This window comes from Molothrus ater, chromosome 24, assembly GCF_012460135.2.
Source record: "Molothrus ater isolate BHLD 08-10-18 breed brown headed cowbird chromosome 24, BPBGC_Mater_1.1, whole genome shotgun sequence".
Classification (NCBI taxonomy): domain Eukaryota; kingdom Metazoa; phylum Chordata; class Aves; order Passeriformes; family Icteridae; genus Molothrus; species Molothrus ater.
In genome coordinates, this window is record NC_050501.2 from 4,196,255 (window position 1) to 4,214,912 (window position 18,658).

General features: G+C 47.0%; 2 protein-coding genes across 2 annotated transcripts in view; both read right to left on the bottom strand.

Annotated features, from left to right (window-relative positions):
- Window positions 1-219: 219 nt before the first annotated feature.
- Window positions 220-5,053, bottom strand: TEKT2 (tektin 2). Its single transcript, XM_036396898.1, has 9 exons — window positions 4,882-5,053; window positions 4,390-4,515; window positions 3,577-3,782; window positions 2,969-3,112; window positions 2,376-2,490; window positions 1,937-2,044; window positions 1,414-1,557; window positions 1,131-1,210; window positions 220-475 (listed from the first exon to the last, which is right to left on the bottom strand). Exons 1-9 carry the CDS (start codon window positions 5,035-5,037, stop codon window positions 274-276), a joined length of 1,281 nt encoding a protein of 426 aa, XP_036252791.1. The 5' UTR covers window positions 5,038-5,053; the 3' UTR covers window positions 220-273.
- A 1,662-nt stretch (window positions 5,054-6,715) lies between these two features.
- AGO3 (argonaute RISC catalytic component 3) overlaps window positions 6,716-18,658 on the bottom strand; it is a 33,703-nt gene continuing 21,760 nt past the window's right edge. Inside the window, exon 19 of the mRNA XM_036396897.2 lies at window positions 6,716-17,914. Within this exon, the coding sequence (XP_036252790.1) occupies window positions 17,806-17,914 (109 nt within the window). The 3' untranslated portion in view covers window positions 6,716-17,805. The remainder of the gene's footprint in view (window positions 17,915-18,658) is intronic.

An 18,658-nucleotide genomic window follows, 5' to 3' on the forward strand; every position in this document is an offset into this window, starting at 1 on the left:
ACAGCACACCCGCCTGCTCCCTTAAATCCCTCCTGGAATCCAGCTGGATTTAATCGCCGCGGATGACAACTGGGGACAGGCCCTTTATTGTTTATAAATCTCCTCGGAGCGCGGGAGGCTGTAAACATCATCCAAGGGCCAGACAGTTATAAAACAAACTAGGAGAAGAATTCCATTCTCCCCAAACACGACGCAGATGTCGCTTTTCCTCGCTGCGGAACTGAATCACCGGGAGTTTTCCATTCCCCCCGCGCTTGCACAATTCCCGGCGCGCTAAGCCAGCTCCAGCTGACTTTCCCTCGGCAGGTTCCTGGTGCGGCTGACAGCGTCGACCTCTGGGTCAAACTTCTCCACAGGGACCACGAGTTTTCTCCGGGTGTCCATGCACTTGTTGTCCAGCTGCAGAGAATTGGTTTTGTAGCCAATATCGGTCTGAATGCGGTGGAGTTGTCTGTAAAGAGCATCCAAGGCATCCCTGGGAATGAGCAGAAGGGACAGGAGTTGAGATCAAATGGGAACAGACTCCTCAGGGAATGGTCCCAGCCCTAACCCTGCCACAGCTCAAGGAACATTTGGAAAATGCTCTCAAGCACAGGGGGGGATTGTTGGGTGTCCCGTGCAGGGCCAGGAGTTGGTCTCAGTGACTCTTTCGTGTCTCTCCCAACTCAGGATATTCCATGATTTTAAACTGGACAGGAAGCACCCAACTTCCCACTTTGTGGCAGCATTTGGCCCTGTACAAGGAGTGAACTCATCAGAGACCCATTGTTTGGGGCAGTGAATAGCCAGCCCACACAGTGCTCTGGGAGGGCAGCAAGAGATGTGCACCCGGGGAGCTGCCAGCCCACAGCAGCACTTCTGTTCCTTCCTTGTCACTCTTCTTTTTGTCCCTTTTGGAACAGTCAGGGCCTGGATGAATTCAGAGTCAAGCAGGGGCTGTGGGAGCCCCATTCCCCTCCCAGCACAGCCCCTCTGTACCCCACATCCACCAAGCCCAAACACTGCTGCCCTTCATGAGCCCAAGTCCCAAAAGGCAGGTGCTGGAGGTGTGCCCAGAGCAGGGACACCCAGAGCCACATCCCCTCAGGGCAGTGCTGGGCACTGCTGTTCCTGGACAGCAGGACACTCACTGTGACTCTGTCCTCTTCTGCTGGAGTGCACGGATCATCCCCTCCAGCTGCTGGACCTCATCTGTCAGTCCAAACTGAGCCTGCAGGGAGGAGGGGACAGCACTTAAGAGGGCTTTGACAAAGGCCACAGTTCCCTCCTTCCCCTCTCCCCCAGCTCTGCCATTATTCCCTTGCTCTGCTATGTCACTGTAGGATGTATTTCTCAGCTGCTCCACCACTCATCCGTGTTTTCCAGAGCCCCCTTCCCCTCAGCTCCCTGCAGGGACCATGGCAGCTGGGGTACCTGGTCCCGACACAGCTCGATGTGGGGCCGGTACGTGCGCGTCTCCAGGCGCGTGTGAGCCACTTTCAGATCCAGGGTTCTCTTCTTGATATCTTCCTCCAACTGTCGGATCTCCTCCTCCATCTCAGCAATCTCCTCCAAGGTCTGAGGACAGACATGAGTCATGAGGGACAGCCCTGGGATGCAGACTGGGAAACTGCCCCCGTGTCTCTGGGAATTTTGCTGTGCTGGGGATAGATTTTACTCAAGGGCTTCTGAGGACTGAATCCTCTGCTTTTACATGGACCAGGATGGTGCTGCTGAGACAAGGGGTACAATAAAGAGGCTGAAACCTGGCAGTGAGGCCAAGCAGTGCCAGAGAAGCACTTGTGAGTGGTGGGATATTGCTGGGATCAGGGGTGCCACCGAACAGCAAACACGTGGAAACTACACTCAGGCTGAGTCACTTTCCATGTAACCAAGAGCCTTTGGGACTCTGTTTCCAGCCAGGGTTGTAGTCCATGACCAAAGAAACAACACTTACATTCTTCTCCTGCCATCTCAGCTCACTAAGGGCTGCTTCCATGTCTCTCATCCTCTTCCTCAGTGCAAACTCTGTAGCTATACGCTGAGCATCCAGCTCATTGTTTGTCTGAGGAGAGAACAGCCCCAGTCACACATGGCTTCAAGGTGTCTGTGTCACCCCCAAGCTGTGCCTGGAAGGTTGGGACAAACCCAGGAGCAAAACCAGCCAGGTTTGGCTGCTGCCACGTGTGCATGTCACACTTCCCCAGTAGCCAGAAGGTGGGGATAGATGGACAGGGACATGCCTCCAGTGACTGCTGCAAGCTCTGCAGCATAACCAAGCTCCTACTTAAACCAGGAGGGCAGCTGCTCCCAGAGAGATCCAGAGACATGCCTGCCACTCTCCCACACCAGATCCAGAATGGCACCACAGATTCCAGGTGAAGGGAGCAGTTTACCTGGGCAATGGTAAGTGTGATTGCTCCTCGGAGATCAACTGAGGCTCTCATTTCTGCCTCAGCACGCTCCTTGTTGCACCGGCTGTTCAGCTCCCACTCACTAAGTGCAGTTGTTCTGTGAACAAATCAGTTACGAAAATAAATTGAGTATTTGCAAGACATTTTAAAGAACCACCTGCTTGAGGCCAGGGTGGCAGCACAAAATGATTCTGGAAAGCTGGAGGTCACATCTTCCTTGATCTCCTCAGAGACTAAACCCCACCAGGCCCAACATCTGCTCCACCAGGGACACATCCAAACCATGGAAAGGAATGCCAGGCAAGTGAAAATGTGCAGCAGGTCCCCCTGAGCTGTGCCAGAGGTGACACCACACTGCTGAGTGTCACAGCCAGGCAGGAGGGAGGCAGGGCACTGGGTTTGTGGTGACAATTTAGATATCTCCCAAAAACCTGTGGCTTCCCCATGCCACAGCCAATTTCTGTTCTGAGCTCTCTCCAAAACTGTACCCATCAAGCCTGGACACAGCATGGAAAGAAAAAGCAACCTAGGGCTCGGGGCAGATTTGATCACACAAGGACAGAGTCTTTCCTTACCCATCTGGGATCCGTGTTGGGTTGACCTTGAAGGAGATGTTGCCAGAGGTGGGGTTGAAGGACATGCACTGCCGATCGAGCTCCAACGCTTCCACCTTGTGCCGGTGGTCACAGCTCAGCTGCTGACGAGCTTCCTTTAAGAGGCTGTGGAGAGCCAGGCTGGGGTCAGCAGGGAGCAGGCCTAGGGCAGGGGCAGCTCACAATTCCCAAAGCCTTCAACACACATCAGTCATCTTAGTGAAATGAATGATGAGCTCCCACCCTCCCTGGGAACTGGGCCTGACCTGCCCAACACTGCCTGGTATCACCCTGGAGAATGGAGCTGTGAAGGATTCCCACAGAGTATCAGGGCATGGGAGCTTTGACACCTCGTGGCCACTGATTCCTAAACCAAGGCAGGTGACACAAGAGGTCTGGGACAAAATTTCCAAATGGTGCTTGTGAAGTTGCCTTTGACACACCCTTCCCTGCCAAATCCCTGACCCTGAAAATCATCCAGGGTTCTTGTGTGGTTCCCTGCTCATCTCAGCATGGCATTAGAGGCACATTAAGTATCTGGGGCCAAGCAAGGAGAGCAGAGTCATCAACCAACAGCTGTAACTCCTCACCAGAGCTGTCTGAAGGCATCATCCACTCGCTGCTGCAGCTCTTTCTTGGTTTTCTCAATCACCTTCACCTCTTTGTGTAATTCCTCTTCCACAGGATCCCTCACCACATCGATGTCACGACGGCTCTCACGGAATGTCAGGCACTCAATGGCAACATCCAAACACAAGTTCTTTGCCTGGATGGCATTTTCTGCTGCTTCCTTCACCTGGAAGAAGCAATCAATCAGGTGTGTGGGGGATCTTTTAGAGATGGGAGAGAGAAAGGAAGGGGAACCCACCCATACCATCATTAAGAGGGACTCACATTGTCTTTGCAGTTCTGAAACCTTTTATCAAGTCTGGAACAAAAATTGCCAGAGCCAAACACCTTAGTCCTCTACACCTGCCACTTGCATTGGGAATCACATCTTGCTAGGGGTTAACAATTCCAGAAGCAGCATCAGCTTCTGGGTTTAAAACTCACGGTATCAGAGATCTCCCACCACTATTCCCTATGTAACCCCAAGCATTTTTGGAGGATGGTGTTAACATATTTCTTATTATCCTTCAGATCTTTATAAAAAGTCCAAACAAAAAAATCCACCCAGAAATCCAAACAGGAGCATGTAATACACAGCTGCATGGTATGGCTTGGCCCAGCCAAGAACAAAGTGGTTTGTTTTCTGGGAAGTCATTCCATCAAGTATGGATCTCAGTATAAAATAGACAAATATATACATAGGGCTTGCCCATTGCACAAGACAAGTCTCAATTATTTCACATCCCATGTTGAGAGTGAAAGTTCATTTCCAGCCATCTGCCTTCCCAACATACTTTGCTTAAGGCATCAATTTCCAAGTCTAGGTCTTTGAGGCATTTGGCCAGGTCCTCTCTCCATTTGTCCACGGTGGTGATACGATCTTTGAGGTGGGTTCGGCTGTTGTGCTCATCCCATTTTGCCTGGAATTAGAGAGAAATGCCGTTACTCGTTTTAAAATTGTAGTTGTGAATCTCGCTGAAGCCTCTCTCCGTTGTCAGGACTGACTGAGCCTCTCACAGGAATACAACACGTTGCCATTTGGAATCACAGTCATTTACACAAATGGAGAGCACAGAGAACAACATCAGTGGCAGTGAATGTGAGAAACACACGCGGGGATTTAGTGTCAGTACAGATACATCATTGCAGGTGGGTTTACAGGGAGTAAATGTACAGGTAAAGCCTTTTATTTCTTCATCCATACACCCAAATCTAGACACTCCCCCCAGCTCCTCAGCCCAGTATCCTGACAAAGCTGTGAGCAGCCCTCCTGGCAGAGAGCTCACCTGGTTGCCGGTGTCATTGCGGAGAACTCGTCCTTCCTGCCGGATGTGGTGGGAATTAAAACGCTGCTGTTCGGCGTCTGCCGAGATGAGGAGGGAGTTGTTCTTCCAGTCCGGCAAGGTGAAGCGCTGGCCTGGCTTTACACTCAGCGAGGCCATCTTGCTGAACAGGTGACTGAAAGGGAGCAGAAGATTTGTGTGTTTATTCATGGAAATACACCTGAAATGGAGCTGCAGCCAAAAACTACAGAGCTCTTCAGGAGAAAGGCAGCAGCAAGCTGCAACTTGGCACCTGGCCTAATGCAGATACATGTCCTTAAAATGGGGGAGCACAAGGGCAGGTGATGGGAGCTATCCTCTGCCCCGGGCCAGGGGGAAAAGCCCTGTTCCATCTGTCCCTCCCTAGGAATGTAACTGCAAGTACAAGGAGCTGCTCACAGCACCAGCTTCCATATGATATTTACTGAGCTTGGACAAAAACGGCTGAGGATGTGACTGATTCTGTTGTGCTACTGCTGAAGGCTTAGCCCAGGGCTGGACCCCCGGGACTCCAAGGCTTTCAAGGAATAGCAGAGTTTTTAGTCTCCTTTTTTAGCCAGCACACCCTGCACAACGGGCAGAAACTGCAGACCCCACTCCACAAGGTCCGAGGAGCTCCCGAGGGGGCTGCAGGTGCCCAAATCTACGGTCAGGGGCAGTTCTGGGGCAGAATCGCTTGGCAGCGGGACATCTATCCCACGTCTGCCCCAGCCCCCCGGGCACAGAGCGCTGCGCCGGAGCCCCTCGAGCACCGACCCCAAGGCTGACCCAGGAGTTCCTGAAGGGAAGGAAGCCCGGAGAGAGGGCACAAAGGGCCGCGGGACACAGGGGCCCGGCCGTAGGTGGAGGGGAAAGACAGGAAAGGGAGAAAGAGGGAAAGGCCTCAGCCGCCGGCTCGGAAGGGGCCTCACCCCGGCTGCTATGAGGGCACTCAGCTCCTCCGGCCCGACCATGCTCCCGTCCCGCCGCAGGGCCGGGCCGGGCCGGGCCGCTCTCTCACCGTTACCGGCCGATTTTCCCTCTCCCCTCACCGTTCCCGGCCGAACCTCGCTGTCCCCTCACCGTTCCCGGCCGATCCCCCCCTCTCCCCTCACCGTTCCCGGCCGATCCCCCTCTCTCCCCTCACCGTTCCCAGTCGATCCTCCCCTCACCGTTCCCGGCCGATTCCCCCCTTTCCCCTCACCGTTCCCGGCCGATCCCCCTCTCTCCCCTCACCGTTCCCGGCCGATCCCCCTTCTCTCCCCTCACCGTTCCCGGCCGATCCCCCTCTCTCCCCTCACCGTTCCCGGCCGATCCCCCCTCTCCCCTCACCGTTCCCGGCCGATTCCCCCCTCTCCCCTCACCGTTCCCCTCTCTCGCCCCGGGCTCGCGCGGGGCCGTTGCGGGGCGGCCCCGGCGGTGGCTCCTGGGCGGTATCGGTGACAGGGACACCGCAAACCGCAGCAAAGCAGCGCCCAAATCAGCGACAAATAATACTGTTTAAAAAAAAAATGCCCCATAAAGCAGGAGGGAGCCGGGGGTGTCCACTTCTAGAGCCGTTTCCCATTTCCACAGGAGCCATCCTGCCCCAGGATGGCTATGGGCACTTCAACAAGCTCTTGCATTTTTAAAATTATTTTTTTAAACTTTAAATTTTTAAAATAATACATTAAAATAAAAAAAAAGACCGAAAGTAAGTAGTTTACTCTCCTTGGATATGCCTGGTGCCTCCCTCCACAACCCCCACCCAAACCAATATCAGCTCCGTTCTTTGGGATTAAATCAAAATTATGCAAGTATAAATAAAGCCTCACACACGTGCATTTCAAAAAAAATTTATTTTTCAAATGAATACAGTTCGTTTACAATACACTCAAGTTGATGGTATCTATAGCCAGCAGAGATCGATGACTGCTGTGTCCTATACACAGTCGTACAGAGGTTACAGATGCCTACGAGAGGGAAGGAACAGTGAAAGAAGTCGACATTTTACTGTGCTGGAAGGAAAGCAACTCTTGCAACAGGTAGAAAATTTTGGCAAGAACAATTTGTCCAGAAAGGGAGAAGGGGCAGAGGACACGGCTTCTGCTTAGCAAGTACATCTCAAACACCAACACGTTCCCTCCCACCCCGCACAGCTGCAGCCCACGGTACAAAGAGGCACACATGGTCAAGATGGTTAAGTAAAAATAAAGGCTTTTACCAGTTTGTTTGCCATCCATCTACAATCTATTTGTGCAACGTCTCAAGTCACAGCTCTACTTTACTCTTGAAACATTTCCCTTTTGCTTCGAAAGCCCCCAGGACCTTTACGGTGGGAACACATTCACGCTCCTGCCAAAGCAATGGGACACCAAAACAGGGGAGCAGTTACCAGCATATGAGAAAGAGCAGACACATGGGACAGGATCAATCCACCAGACTGGTTTATTAGAATTTTATTCAGAAAAGGAATCCCAAACAGCATGACTTTTTCTTTTATTGAACAATATAAACCCATGGTATTAAATATGCAAAATTTCTATGTGTGACATTGCTTCCAGCAGTCTCCAAAACTAAGAGAGCTCACTGGCCAGTGAGCACACACGATGCCACCTGAGCCACCTTCTTCCCAAAATCCTTTAATATTAGCTTGTAACCAAATGCTACCAATTACTGTGAAAGCTCTGGAGTAACACCTGCTGACAGACAATGTCTTTGTCCACGATCACACTCCTCCAGCCAGGTGAACAGCCCACTTTTTCCCCACCAAGCACCATTTATCCACCATGAGGCTACCTGGGGAGCTGAAATGCTTATTTCAAGGGAAGAGGCAATAACAGGAAGGAGGGTTTGTACCCTGTGAGTCCAAAGTGTCATTGCTCCCCTGGAACGCTGATCTGTGCACCAGTGCCTGTAAAACCAACATTTCTGACCCAAAACTCGCTCTGCCCGCCCCACTGCTGTGCTGCAGCTCACTTTTCACACCTGCCTGCAAACAGACACCAAACACAATGAGCTAGAAGCAGGTTTTTCTACAGGAAAACAACGTGTAGTTGTCTCAAGGAGAGATTCAACACTGAAAAACTGCAAAAATGAGAAGATTTCACTGAAAAACAGAAATCAAGTTCAAAAAAAAGTAAACACTACAGCCACAGGAGAGAAGTGATGCACAAAAGCGAGTACCCAGAAGAAGCCATTCTGCACTGCAAAGCTGCCAGAAGCTAAACTCCATCTCTGGCATTCTTCCTCTCACCAAGTTTTGTTGGTGTTCAATTATCCTCACTACTTCAGGAGCAATACTCAAGTTTTCACTTTGCTGGCACACCATCAGGTTCCAAAACTTCCAGAAGTTCTTTAAATTCAGCATTGCTCCAGTGGGCATCACTTTGCTATTACATCTGAGTGGACACTACCTACCAAGACACGTATTTTCTATCAAAAAAACTGGTTTTGAAGATATTTAAGAGATTTGCAAGTGTAAGCAAAATGAAAGTTTATTAGTAACTATTTTAAAAGCTAACTTTTGCACACCTGTACTGAAATGGGTTGTGGATCTATGATTTATGGGCAAGCATGGCCCTAAACTCAACATACAGCCATATTTTTGTGTTGCTAGATAGCGTTATAGCATTAATTTTCCAACTGCCAAATGCGTTAGAAAGACCTGTGTAATTCTCAGCAATGAAAAAAACCCCTTCCATTTAAATAAACTTGCCCTCTGAGCATCTGTTTCACAACAAATGGGTTGGTTTAAAGAAAGCAAGATGGCAAACACAGGAGGACTGACCCCAAGGGGCTTCAGCCTCGGGCAGAGCTGCAATGGGATGGGAGGGAAGAGCTCCAGCTCCCAGCAGGGATGGGCTCCAAACAACTGGAATCACTGGAAGATACAAATGTGCAAGAAGTGCATGGGTTTGTATCACGAGGTTACCACTGTCACGACATGGTTCACCCTCAGATCACCCAGTAACTCACTCTCGTAAGGCGATGTGAATCATCACAAGCATTTTCTAGATGAAAAATGAGGCAGAATCATTTCCCCCAGGTCAGGAAGGGAACCTGCTTCAGAGCCAGCTGGTTCCAGAGCTCCTGGCTGGACAACTTGCCAGTGTCTCAAAACAGCTTCAAATAGAACCTGTTGGAAAAGCTCTTCCATTTTGGTCTGAAAATCAGCTTTTTTTAGCAGCTTAAAGCCCAAACTGGCATCTAAGCACACATGTGCTTACTTCTGCACAGTGCAGTGTCTACAACTGGTGCCAGAGGATGGGGGATTGTTCCTCTTTCCACACCCAGGGGGCCACACGATTCTGTCCCCAGACATCGCCACCCCTGCTGCTGGCAAACTGCTTTCTGAACTTATCTGTGACATTTAATCCTCACCTCCACGTCCCCACTGAGCAAAGCTTTGCACTGCTCCCCAACATTCACTGGACAACATTCCCCATGTCCCTGCAACCTCCAAATGGGTGGGGAGGGGAGAGAAAATGGAGTGTATGGAAAGCTGCAGGAGCACAGTAAAGAGCGAGGACATCACTGGACAGGCAACATTCAAATAAAGGCAGAATTAATGATTCTCATTAGATAAACATATCAAGGTTAAATTTTATTTAAAAAATTGCAAGTCTACCAGGAAGTAGATTTATTTGATGACATTACTCTCCAGAAACCACTTATTTTAAAAGCTTCTCCTCTCTGGGTAGTTCTAATTCACAAGTAATTCAGGGCTTGCTTTGATTAAATAATTCAACACAAAACCAACTCTGACCAAGGGTTTTGAGCTTTAAAAACAGTTCAAGAAAAATACTAACCATCCTACCAATGCAAATACTAGTTTTTCCAGCTCTGTTCCTGGTCAGAAAAAGGCACATACTTGCTCCCAGTGAGTTCAAGTCCAACACAAAAAGTTCAGGATACCCAAGTTCATGTCTGATGTCCCTGAAAGGTGTGAGCTGATCACAGCTCACCTGACACCCACCCACCTCCTACCCAGTCCTTTGTTTCTACAGGCTTTTGTCACCATCCCACCCCCACCCTCACATCCAGAGCTGCTCTGTGCTCCAAGCAGCCACAGCATCCTCAACATGGCTAATTCCATCCAGGCAGTGGAGGGAGAGAGACCTGGTCAGGGAATGGGGAGGTAGGTAAGAGCTGAGTAAGAGCAGAGCAGCTGCAGTGCTACAGCAAAAGGAACTCTACACCTGCCTGCTGCTGTTCCTGGGAGCCAGGCACACCTCCAGCAACCAGGAATCTCTCAGGGCATCTGTGTTGTACAGCAGGGCCACATATTGCTCACAAAACCCCTTGGGTTGGTGCTGTCTGAACCAGTGGATCCACTGGAAACTGCATCTGTTCCACCCAAGTAAGGGATTCCAAGGTTTGGATAAAACCACAGTTTGGTTTCAGGGGACAGCTGTCACAGGCACTGCCACCTGGAGAAGAACAGCCACCCCTAAAAATATACAGGAACATGCTTTTCCCCTCATACATTAGTTTTTGAATTAGCAGTCCCAGAATAACAGAGTAGTCTGGGTTGGAAGGGATCTTTTAAAGCTCATCCAGACAAACCCTTCTACTGTGACCTGGGACCTCTAGACCAGGTTGCTCCAAGCCCCATCCAATCTGACACCGTGGATGTTTTCAGAGATGGGGCAGCCACAGCTTCTCTAGGCAACCTGTGCCAGTGTTTCATCACACACATTGTAAAATTCTTAAATCTAGTTTGAACTGACCTCCCTCAGTTTAAAACCATCACTCCATATCCTGTGGCAACAAGCCCTCCTAAAAGTTGACCCCCATCGTTCTTACAGGCCTTTTCAAGTACTGAAAGGTACTGAAGTTTTACTTTTTTATTTACTACAGGAGGCAAAGGAGGCTCTGCTGCTTCTTCATGAGCATCAATATTCTGATGTTCCCACTCGATAACTTTTAAAAGAGTTTGAATAACTCCTACAGTGCTCTGTTACTTTGAGTCTGCCCTTTCTGCTTCTTCCACCTTTTTTCTTTCCCTTGTAGAGCTGTCCCCACAGCCACAGGATCTCAGTGTCCCACAGGTTCTCCATCTCCTGGAGGTCCTCCCAGTTCACCTGCAGCTGCTCCTTTTTGTGTTTTGGTTTGCTGGTTTGTTTTTGTTTGGTTGGTTTTTTTTAAAGTATTTTAATAATGTCTATTTTCAGTAGTTTGTTAGCTCTTATTTAATTTAGATACTTTAAATCATCATGCACCCTCCAATGACTGCAACAGAAACTGGACTGGAACTAAACCTCGCATGTGGCAGCTCATGGACACCAAGGCAAGAGATTTGTGTCCAACAGAAAACTGCTTAATCAGGTGCAAGTTCATTCCTTTTGATAGAAAGAAGAGGCAGCAACTTCCTTCTAAATCTCAACAGGTTCAGTATGAGCTAAATATAGAGAGAAACAAAGCAGTTGGTTGACAGGCAGGGGAGGAGATGGAGGGTATTGCTGCAAACAAGCTGATGGTGCAAGATTTTTGGCCCTTTTTAGTCTAAAAGATAGAAACAGCTACTTCTAAAAGGGTCAGGAGACACAGTTTTGGCTCAGAATTTAGACTGAAAAATGCTTTCTAAACCCCAGCCCAGTAACATTGACAAATTGGAAATATAAAATAATTGAACATCATGGCAAGCTTAATACCAACACAGTGGCATTGGGCACTGCAGTAAGACAAGAAAGTTGGTACAAGCTACAAGAGACATTGGATCATGTCTCAAATCAGAAGAAATTATAGAGCAAAGAGAGTCAATTTGTGCCTGGGGAGCTGCAGCATCCCCTCAACAATGAGGTGTGGGCAACTCAGCAAGGGCACTGCCCAGTGCTGGGACTCTGAACCCCACATATTTCATTGATGATGTCCAGAAGCTCTGCTCACTCCTAGAAAAAGTCTGGACACAAACATATTCCTGCAAAGAGACCACTTGGAATTACTCTGTGAGTTCTGTGGTTAAGCTCCTGATATTCAAAAATATCCTGACATCAAGTTATTCCACATCTTGAATGCCCAACACTATAAACAGTAATAAAATGCACAAAATCATTTTAGTTGTAGAGAAACAAGGTACCAATGAAGCACTTGTCTATGGCGAGCGGGTTAATTGTCTCCTCTCAAACACGACTGGTTAAGCCAACTTTCTTTGGAGAAGAAAACCAAAACATTCAGAAACTTCTCCTGCCTAAAAATAAGTGTTAAAAGCAACACACAGAGCAGACACACAGACCTATGAGCTGCACACAGACCACCAATAAATATACAGAAACACCACAACAAAGGACAAGGCTCATCATAAAAGAAAAATCCCATAACTGCTACTCAGACTGATACCAAAGGAAAGGGAAGTGTTTTTTGCAGGCATGTGCAAGCACATTACAGTGTCAAAGCACAACTTTGCTATTATTATTACTTTATGCAGCATTACAAGGTTACTGAGGTGCAGTGTTTAATAGTCTAGTCTACAGCTTTTCCTGACTGCAGGAACGCTCACCAAACTCACCATGGACCCACCCCCTCATGGCATCACCCAGCCACCAAGCTGCTCCCATCCAGAGCATCCAGCTCCCAGCTGGCAGTCAGAAACACCCACTGATCCACCCCAAACACACGTGAGCCATGTGAGGACCAACCATCTCCCAGGCCATCCTCCTAAGACACCCTTCAGTTTGTGCTTCCCCTAAGAGAAGCCATCCTGTGGGAGCTATGGATTCCTTTCAGCACCAATCAGGTCCCCATGGCTTCTGCCACACCCCAACCGCCAGTCCCCTCAAAATGAAGAGGTAAATCACATTGACCAAACCCAACCTAACCCCAGCCTACCAGCTGAATTTGGTGATCGCTCCTCAATGCCTCTCCCTCCAAAGGAAAACACCTTCCTGGTTATTCTTGGTCCTGACTCAGAGAAGCTGGTGCTTGAAAGTACCTAAAAGATACCATCAAACACTTGGCATTTTCAATAATTTTTCTTAAATTTGCAGCCACGTACAACTGGAAAATAAAAATCTACAGCACCATCTTCTAAAAAGGCACTTTCTGAGGACTGTCTTGCTTAAAAAAAATAAAAGTCACTCCAAGTTTTAAACAGTGGAACTGCTTTGTTTGAAAAGGACCCTACGGTAACAACCCGTGTCAGGTGAGGGGGTACCTCAGACAGGATGTGAAAGGCCAGGGCACGTGGGATGGAAAGTGGATGGAGTCTCCCCAACACCCTTACTCCTGCCAAACCAATGCTCTGATATTTTCCCTCACACGCCTCTCCCTTACAACTCCTTCCCCACCATATGCACCTTTATCTACTCAGGGAACAACAATTTGGGTTTTAGTGTCACAGAGATCAGGATTTTTGAGATTCTGCTCGGGAGGTAAGATGTAGGATCCTGTATCCATCTTGCTCATACCTCAACTACAGAAAGTACAAAATCTTCTACCAGCAGAAAGCATCAACGAGCTCAAGCTCTAACCACGATATTTTACAAAAACAAGGAGTGAATTGGCTAAGTGAAGTTTGATTTCAACATGTGCCAAACCAAAAATGATATTCCAAACATGCAGCATCAACCTAAAGTACCATCTTTGGGTAGAAAAGACAGACAGAAATCTTTCCCTTTGACACCCCTATGGAATTTTTCACCAGATCCAAACAACCTGCCAGTAGCAGCCATGAAACTCCACAGCACTGAAAGGGACAGAGCATCTGCCCGGCCTGACCAGAGACCACGATGGCCATTTAGAAACAACCACCTTTGAAAACTGAATTTACAGGTCCAACACACATCATCTGAACTTTTGATTCCTTGGTTATAAAAGTGCTTTGAGTAAGGTTCTAAACCCTCAATTCACAAAACAGGGAAAATACCAAAAGTGGACAAGATATGAAGAAAGTGTAAGAAAAGGGAAGGAAAAAAAAAAGGCCTTAAGCTTGAGCTTGGAATTTCACCAGAGTGAACTTTAAGACTAGTAGAAAACCAGTATTTGTAGCTGGAATTTTTACAGCAGACTACATGGTATCTCATGTTGAGCATTTTATAGGACAAGTATTTGTACATGAAGAAGTGAAAATCATTTAGGACCAAGAGCATCTTGAAATAATTTGACTGACAACTTCCAGAAACCCATTTTACTCCTGAAAACCATTTCTGTGGCCAAACTCCCAAAAGAAGACCGGAATGAATACTATAAAAATAACTTTTGGACACGTGTAACCAGATGACACATGGAACAGTGACACAGCGATCCTGAGTCAAATGGCCACAGCTCAAGTCCCTAGAAAGGGAAAAAGGCGACTTACAGCGGAGCCACTCCTCCTGTTGGCAAATGTCGCGAGTTTAACGCCTCAACCACAAACATCCTGGGATTCTCTCCAGCTCTGGATCTAGCAGTGGCCAGGTGGGAGGTTTGGGCAGGGCTGGCTGGGTGAGGAGGGGCTCGGTGATACCCTGGGCCTGCCCCCACCACGGGAGCACTTAGTGGCACTTGTTCAGTACAAGTGAGGTCTCAGTGTCTGAGGAGATGGGAACTGCTTTTCTCCACAGGCAGAAACCCGAGGCCAGTGTCTGCAAAGCAAGAAGAGCCATCAGCCTGTGCCCACATCCCTCTTTGGACTATCCACAGCCAGCTCTCGGCCAGAGAGGGGGATCTGCTGTGCCACTCAAGGTTTCCTCAAACAGCACATAAAATTTGAGTTTTTTTTTCTTTTTCTTTTTCAAGGAGAGCAGGTACAAAAATAAAAGAAATCCATATACTCTGAAAATATACTGGAAACTGCCACCACAGATGAGGTACCATTTATCCCGACCCCCCACCCCCAAACTGCAAACATCAAAATATATATGTTTTTAAACAAAAGAAGAATATCTGGCTATTTAATCTCAGTTAAAATGACAGCACCCTTTGTTACACTTGATATTTCACACCATTAATTCTCTTTTGAAAAAAACCCAAGATATCTAACTAACCTTGATTCCTTGCTTTTCTCCTCATTCCTTAGTGCAGTAATTGTCCATCTCCATTTAAATAAATATAGCAGCTACAGCATCATAAATGTGTGGCCCTCACAACGTCAGTAACTTGATATCATAATACAAAGAAGTATCGGCACTTGACGTAGATATTTGCAAAACCAAGAAGAGAGATTAAAACTTCCAAATACTCTTCACATGAAAACCAGGTACAATGTTACCTTGACAACTGAAGTCACTTTGCCAATGAAGTTTCTTTAGTTTTTGGTGAAAGTAGTGAGCAAAAAAGCTTCTCAAATCTGAGTCACCGAGCATGGGCAGGGTGAGAAGCAGCTTTGAAAGGAGAGCTAGAAGGCTTTGTAAAAAGGAATTTTCAGCTAAATGCCAGAAGTCCACAAGAACTCTTTGCAAAATAGGTTTTTTTTTTTAAAAAAAAAGTTCTCTGTTTTCAAAAGAAATTTCTGTATAAAGCTTAAGCTGAACCTTTTACAAACAGCATTGCTACTGAGAGAGCTTTAGGAGAAAAGTGTCAGGTCACAGACTGGGAAAAAAAACATCTGAGAGACTCACTGAGAAACCACCTCGCTCAAAGGACTCTGTCACACCCCCCTCCCTGCACCAGGTGTGTCCAAAGGCACCCACAGGGATAGGGCACTCCAAGCTGGGACCCCCTGGCTCTGGGGGTCCCCAAATCCTCAGGGCCTCCTGAGCCTCCCACCAAGCACCCCCAGCCAATGCCCACCCCCACCACTGTTTCCAGTGCAATTTTAGCTTTGCCAAGTTAGTCTTTGACATTATTTTCCTTGTTTTTGAGAGATAAAATAGGTATCTACACCAGCTGTTAGTAAAGCTCTTGCAGACAGTGTTGTGAACAGCACTACGGACATTTCCATACAATATACAAACGCACAAAATACAGTACTTGGTTTTTCTGGCAGAAAAAAGGGGGTTCATGCCTGGTGAAGCAAAATGGGCTCAGATTTTAGGCTCAAAATACAGTATATTGGCAAACAGCAGATTTGGTGAGAATGAGGAGAGAAGCTACTTAGACCAACCAGGTTTTCATGTGAGAGCAGGTGGAGGTCGGGAGGGCTGGGATCACAGCAATGCCCATACAAACAGCTGCAGTAAATATACTATGAACCAGTGCAAATAAAAACAGTCAAAAATGCAGTTCACGAGTTTACAAAGTGCAAAACTCCCCAGTCCCCTCGTTGAATAAATGCTCGTCTCTGACATCTTAAACATTGGTTTTAAAGTGGAATGAAAGAGTCCCATTGGTTTGTTTCACATTTCGGTGATTTAACATGTTAGAACTATCCCAGCCCTCTTTATTTGCAAAGTGAAATGAAGTTACCAATAACTTAATTTTAAAAGGAAAGTCACTATCAAAGAGGAAAAAAGCCTAAAAACTTTTATTAATTCCAGACATTTTACTGATGTCAAATAGGTTTAACTAAGCATGTAAAAACTGAGATCTTAATACAAAACCCTTTCCATTTAATTCAAATATGCTCCACATTTCAAAGCCAAAAATAAGGCCAATTCCTTTGTTAAATCAAAAGACTGCAGCAACAAGTAAAGCTTGCAGAAGTCTAGAAGCATTTTTTGTAATTTTTTTTTGATTTAAAAAAGGAAAATTCAAGATTCCTTCTGACTATAAAACTTTCCTTTCAAAATTAAGGCTTTTACTTTGTCCTTTTAAAATCCTGGAGGTGTCCATTCTCCCATGGTCCGTGGTACGGACACTGCTTCAGTACAGCTCAATGGACACAGTTTTTCTTTAGAATGCTTATTGCACTAAAAGGTAGCAAAACAAGTTGTCAGTTTCTTTTTTTAAAAATAAACATGATTACATTTCTAAAAAATAAAAGTTGATGTTGACCATATGTTCCGTAATAATTAAATTAAAGCATTATTATTACTCTAATAAATATAAAAGAAACAAAAGGAAGCTAAACTTCAAACACACATACATATGAATCACATTAAGGTGTGAGAGGCAGCAAGTAAAGTAGCAGGTTTCTTTTTTTTCCAAAAAGACCTTAGCTCTAAAGTTTCAGTTCTGGTGGTTACTGTATGTCATCCCAGAAAACCTGGGACATCAGATCTCACGTGAGGCTTCAACAGATTTGACTTGCCAGATAGGAAAAAATTGAAACTTTTGGACTAGGTAAAACAGCAGCTTTAGTAAATTCCCCCAGGGAGCAAGAAGAGTTGGGTCACTACTGCCTGCACATGAACCACGAGCTTCTTGGATTGCTTTTGAAAGGGAATTCTTGGAGCTGAGAACTCCAAAGCTGTGAGAAAAGACACAAAGGCAGCCATTGGCTAAATTAGGTTCAAATTATTGGATTAGTGTGCAAAACATCTTCCCCCCCTCACTGTTACCTAGCTAGTGCTGTACATTCCAATGCACTTGGATATGTTCACATTCAAACGCTCGATGGCAATACTGAGAGAAAGATTCCTCAGTGCACGGGGGTTAAAAACTTATTTTCTTTTTTGCACACTTCCCTTCTCCAAACAATCACTGTGATTGTTTCTAAAAGGTGGTTTGTTTTTTTGTTTTAAATTACACAATAGATTTTAGTTTATTATTACTATCTTTTTTTTTTTTTTTTGCAACAATAGTTGTGCTGCCGAGCAACTTGAGGTAAAGGCAGAAGAGGGTTAAACTACGAGAAATAATAATTAAAAAAAAATGATGGCGGCGGCTTCCCACAGGAGCCCGCCCCAAAAAAGCAGTTGGCTGGTTTCATATTGCATAATAGTGCTGTGTTCCTGGATGAAGTAAACAATCTTCCTCGTGTCAATTTAAGGGTGAGCCTCTCGCCCCTGCACAGCGTCAGCTCCAGCACGATGGGAGGCACAGCCCCTAAACCAACCCCCTGGAAACATACATTGTATGTGGCTTAAGTTCTCAGTTCTCCTCTCCGTGAGTGTCTCCCGGGTCATTGACTTAAGCGAAGTACATCGTGCGTAAGGTGTCTTGGTGAATCTGTACAGCCTTCGCCAGGGCCTGCGGGTCTCGCCCGTTGCTCTGTCCTGACACGTGGCTCCCTTCAGCACTGCAGGGAACGAGGGAGAGACAGGCAGGGCTGTAAATTGTATTAATTCGGATCAAAAAGCTGCTTTCATTCTCTTTGATAGAATCACTCAGGTTGGAAATGACCTCTAAGGTCGAGTCCAACCTGTGAGCGATCCCAACCTCATCACCCAGCCCAAAGCACGGAGTGCTGTGTTCAGTTGTTCTTGAGCGCCTGCAAGGACGGGGACTCCACCACCACCCCAGGCAGCCCCTTCCAATGCCTGACCACCCTTTCCATGGAGAAATTCCTCCTGACGTTCTGTTGTTCTTGAGCACCTGCAAGGATAGGGACTCCACCCCTTCCCTAGGCAGCCCCTTCCAATGCCTGACCACCCTTTCCATGGAGAAATTCCTCCTGATGTCCAACCTGACTCTCCCCAGGCACAGCATGAGGCTGTTTCTCCTTGACTTATCCCTGTTCCCTGGAAGCCAAACCAGCCCTGGTTGGACCCCCCTGTCAGGGAGTTGTAGAGACTGAGAAGATCCCACTTTTCTCCAGGCTGAGCCCCCAAAGGACTGACTCTCCAGACCCTTCACCAACACAGCACCAGTGACAGAGCTGGACACTGAGAAATATCAACTCTCATATTCACTCAGCCACCCTGAGGCTTTTGACAAATCTCTTCACCATGGCTGCTCAGCTTGTTCATCTAAAAATAAGCCTTTTATAAATAAATTGATGACTTGAAGGTTGTAAAATACTTCTGACGTACAGAGTTAGATA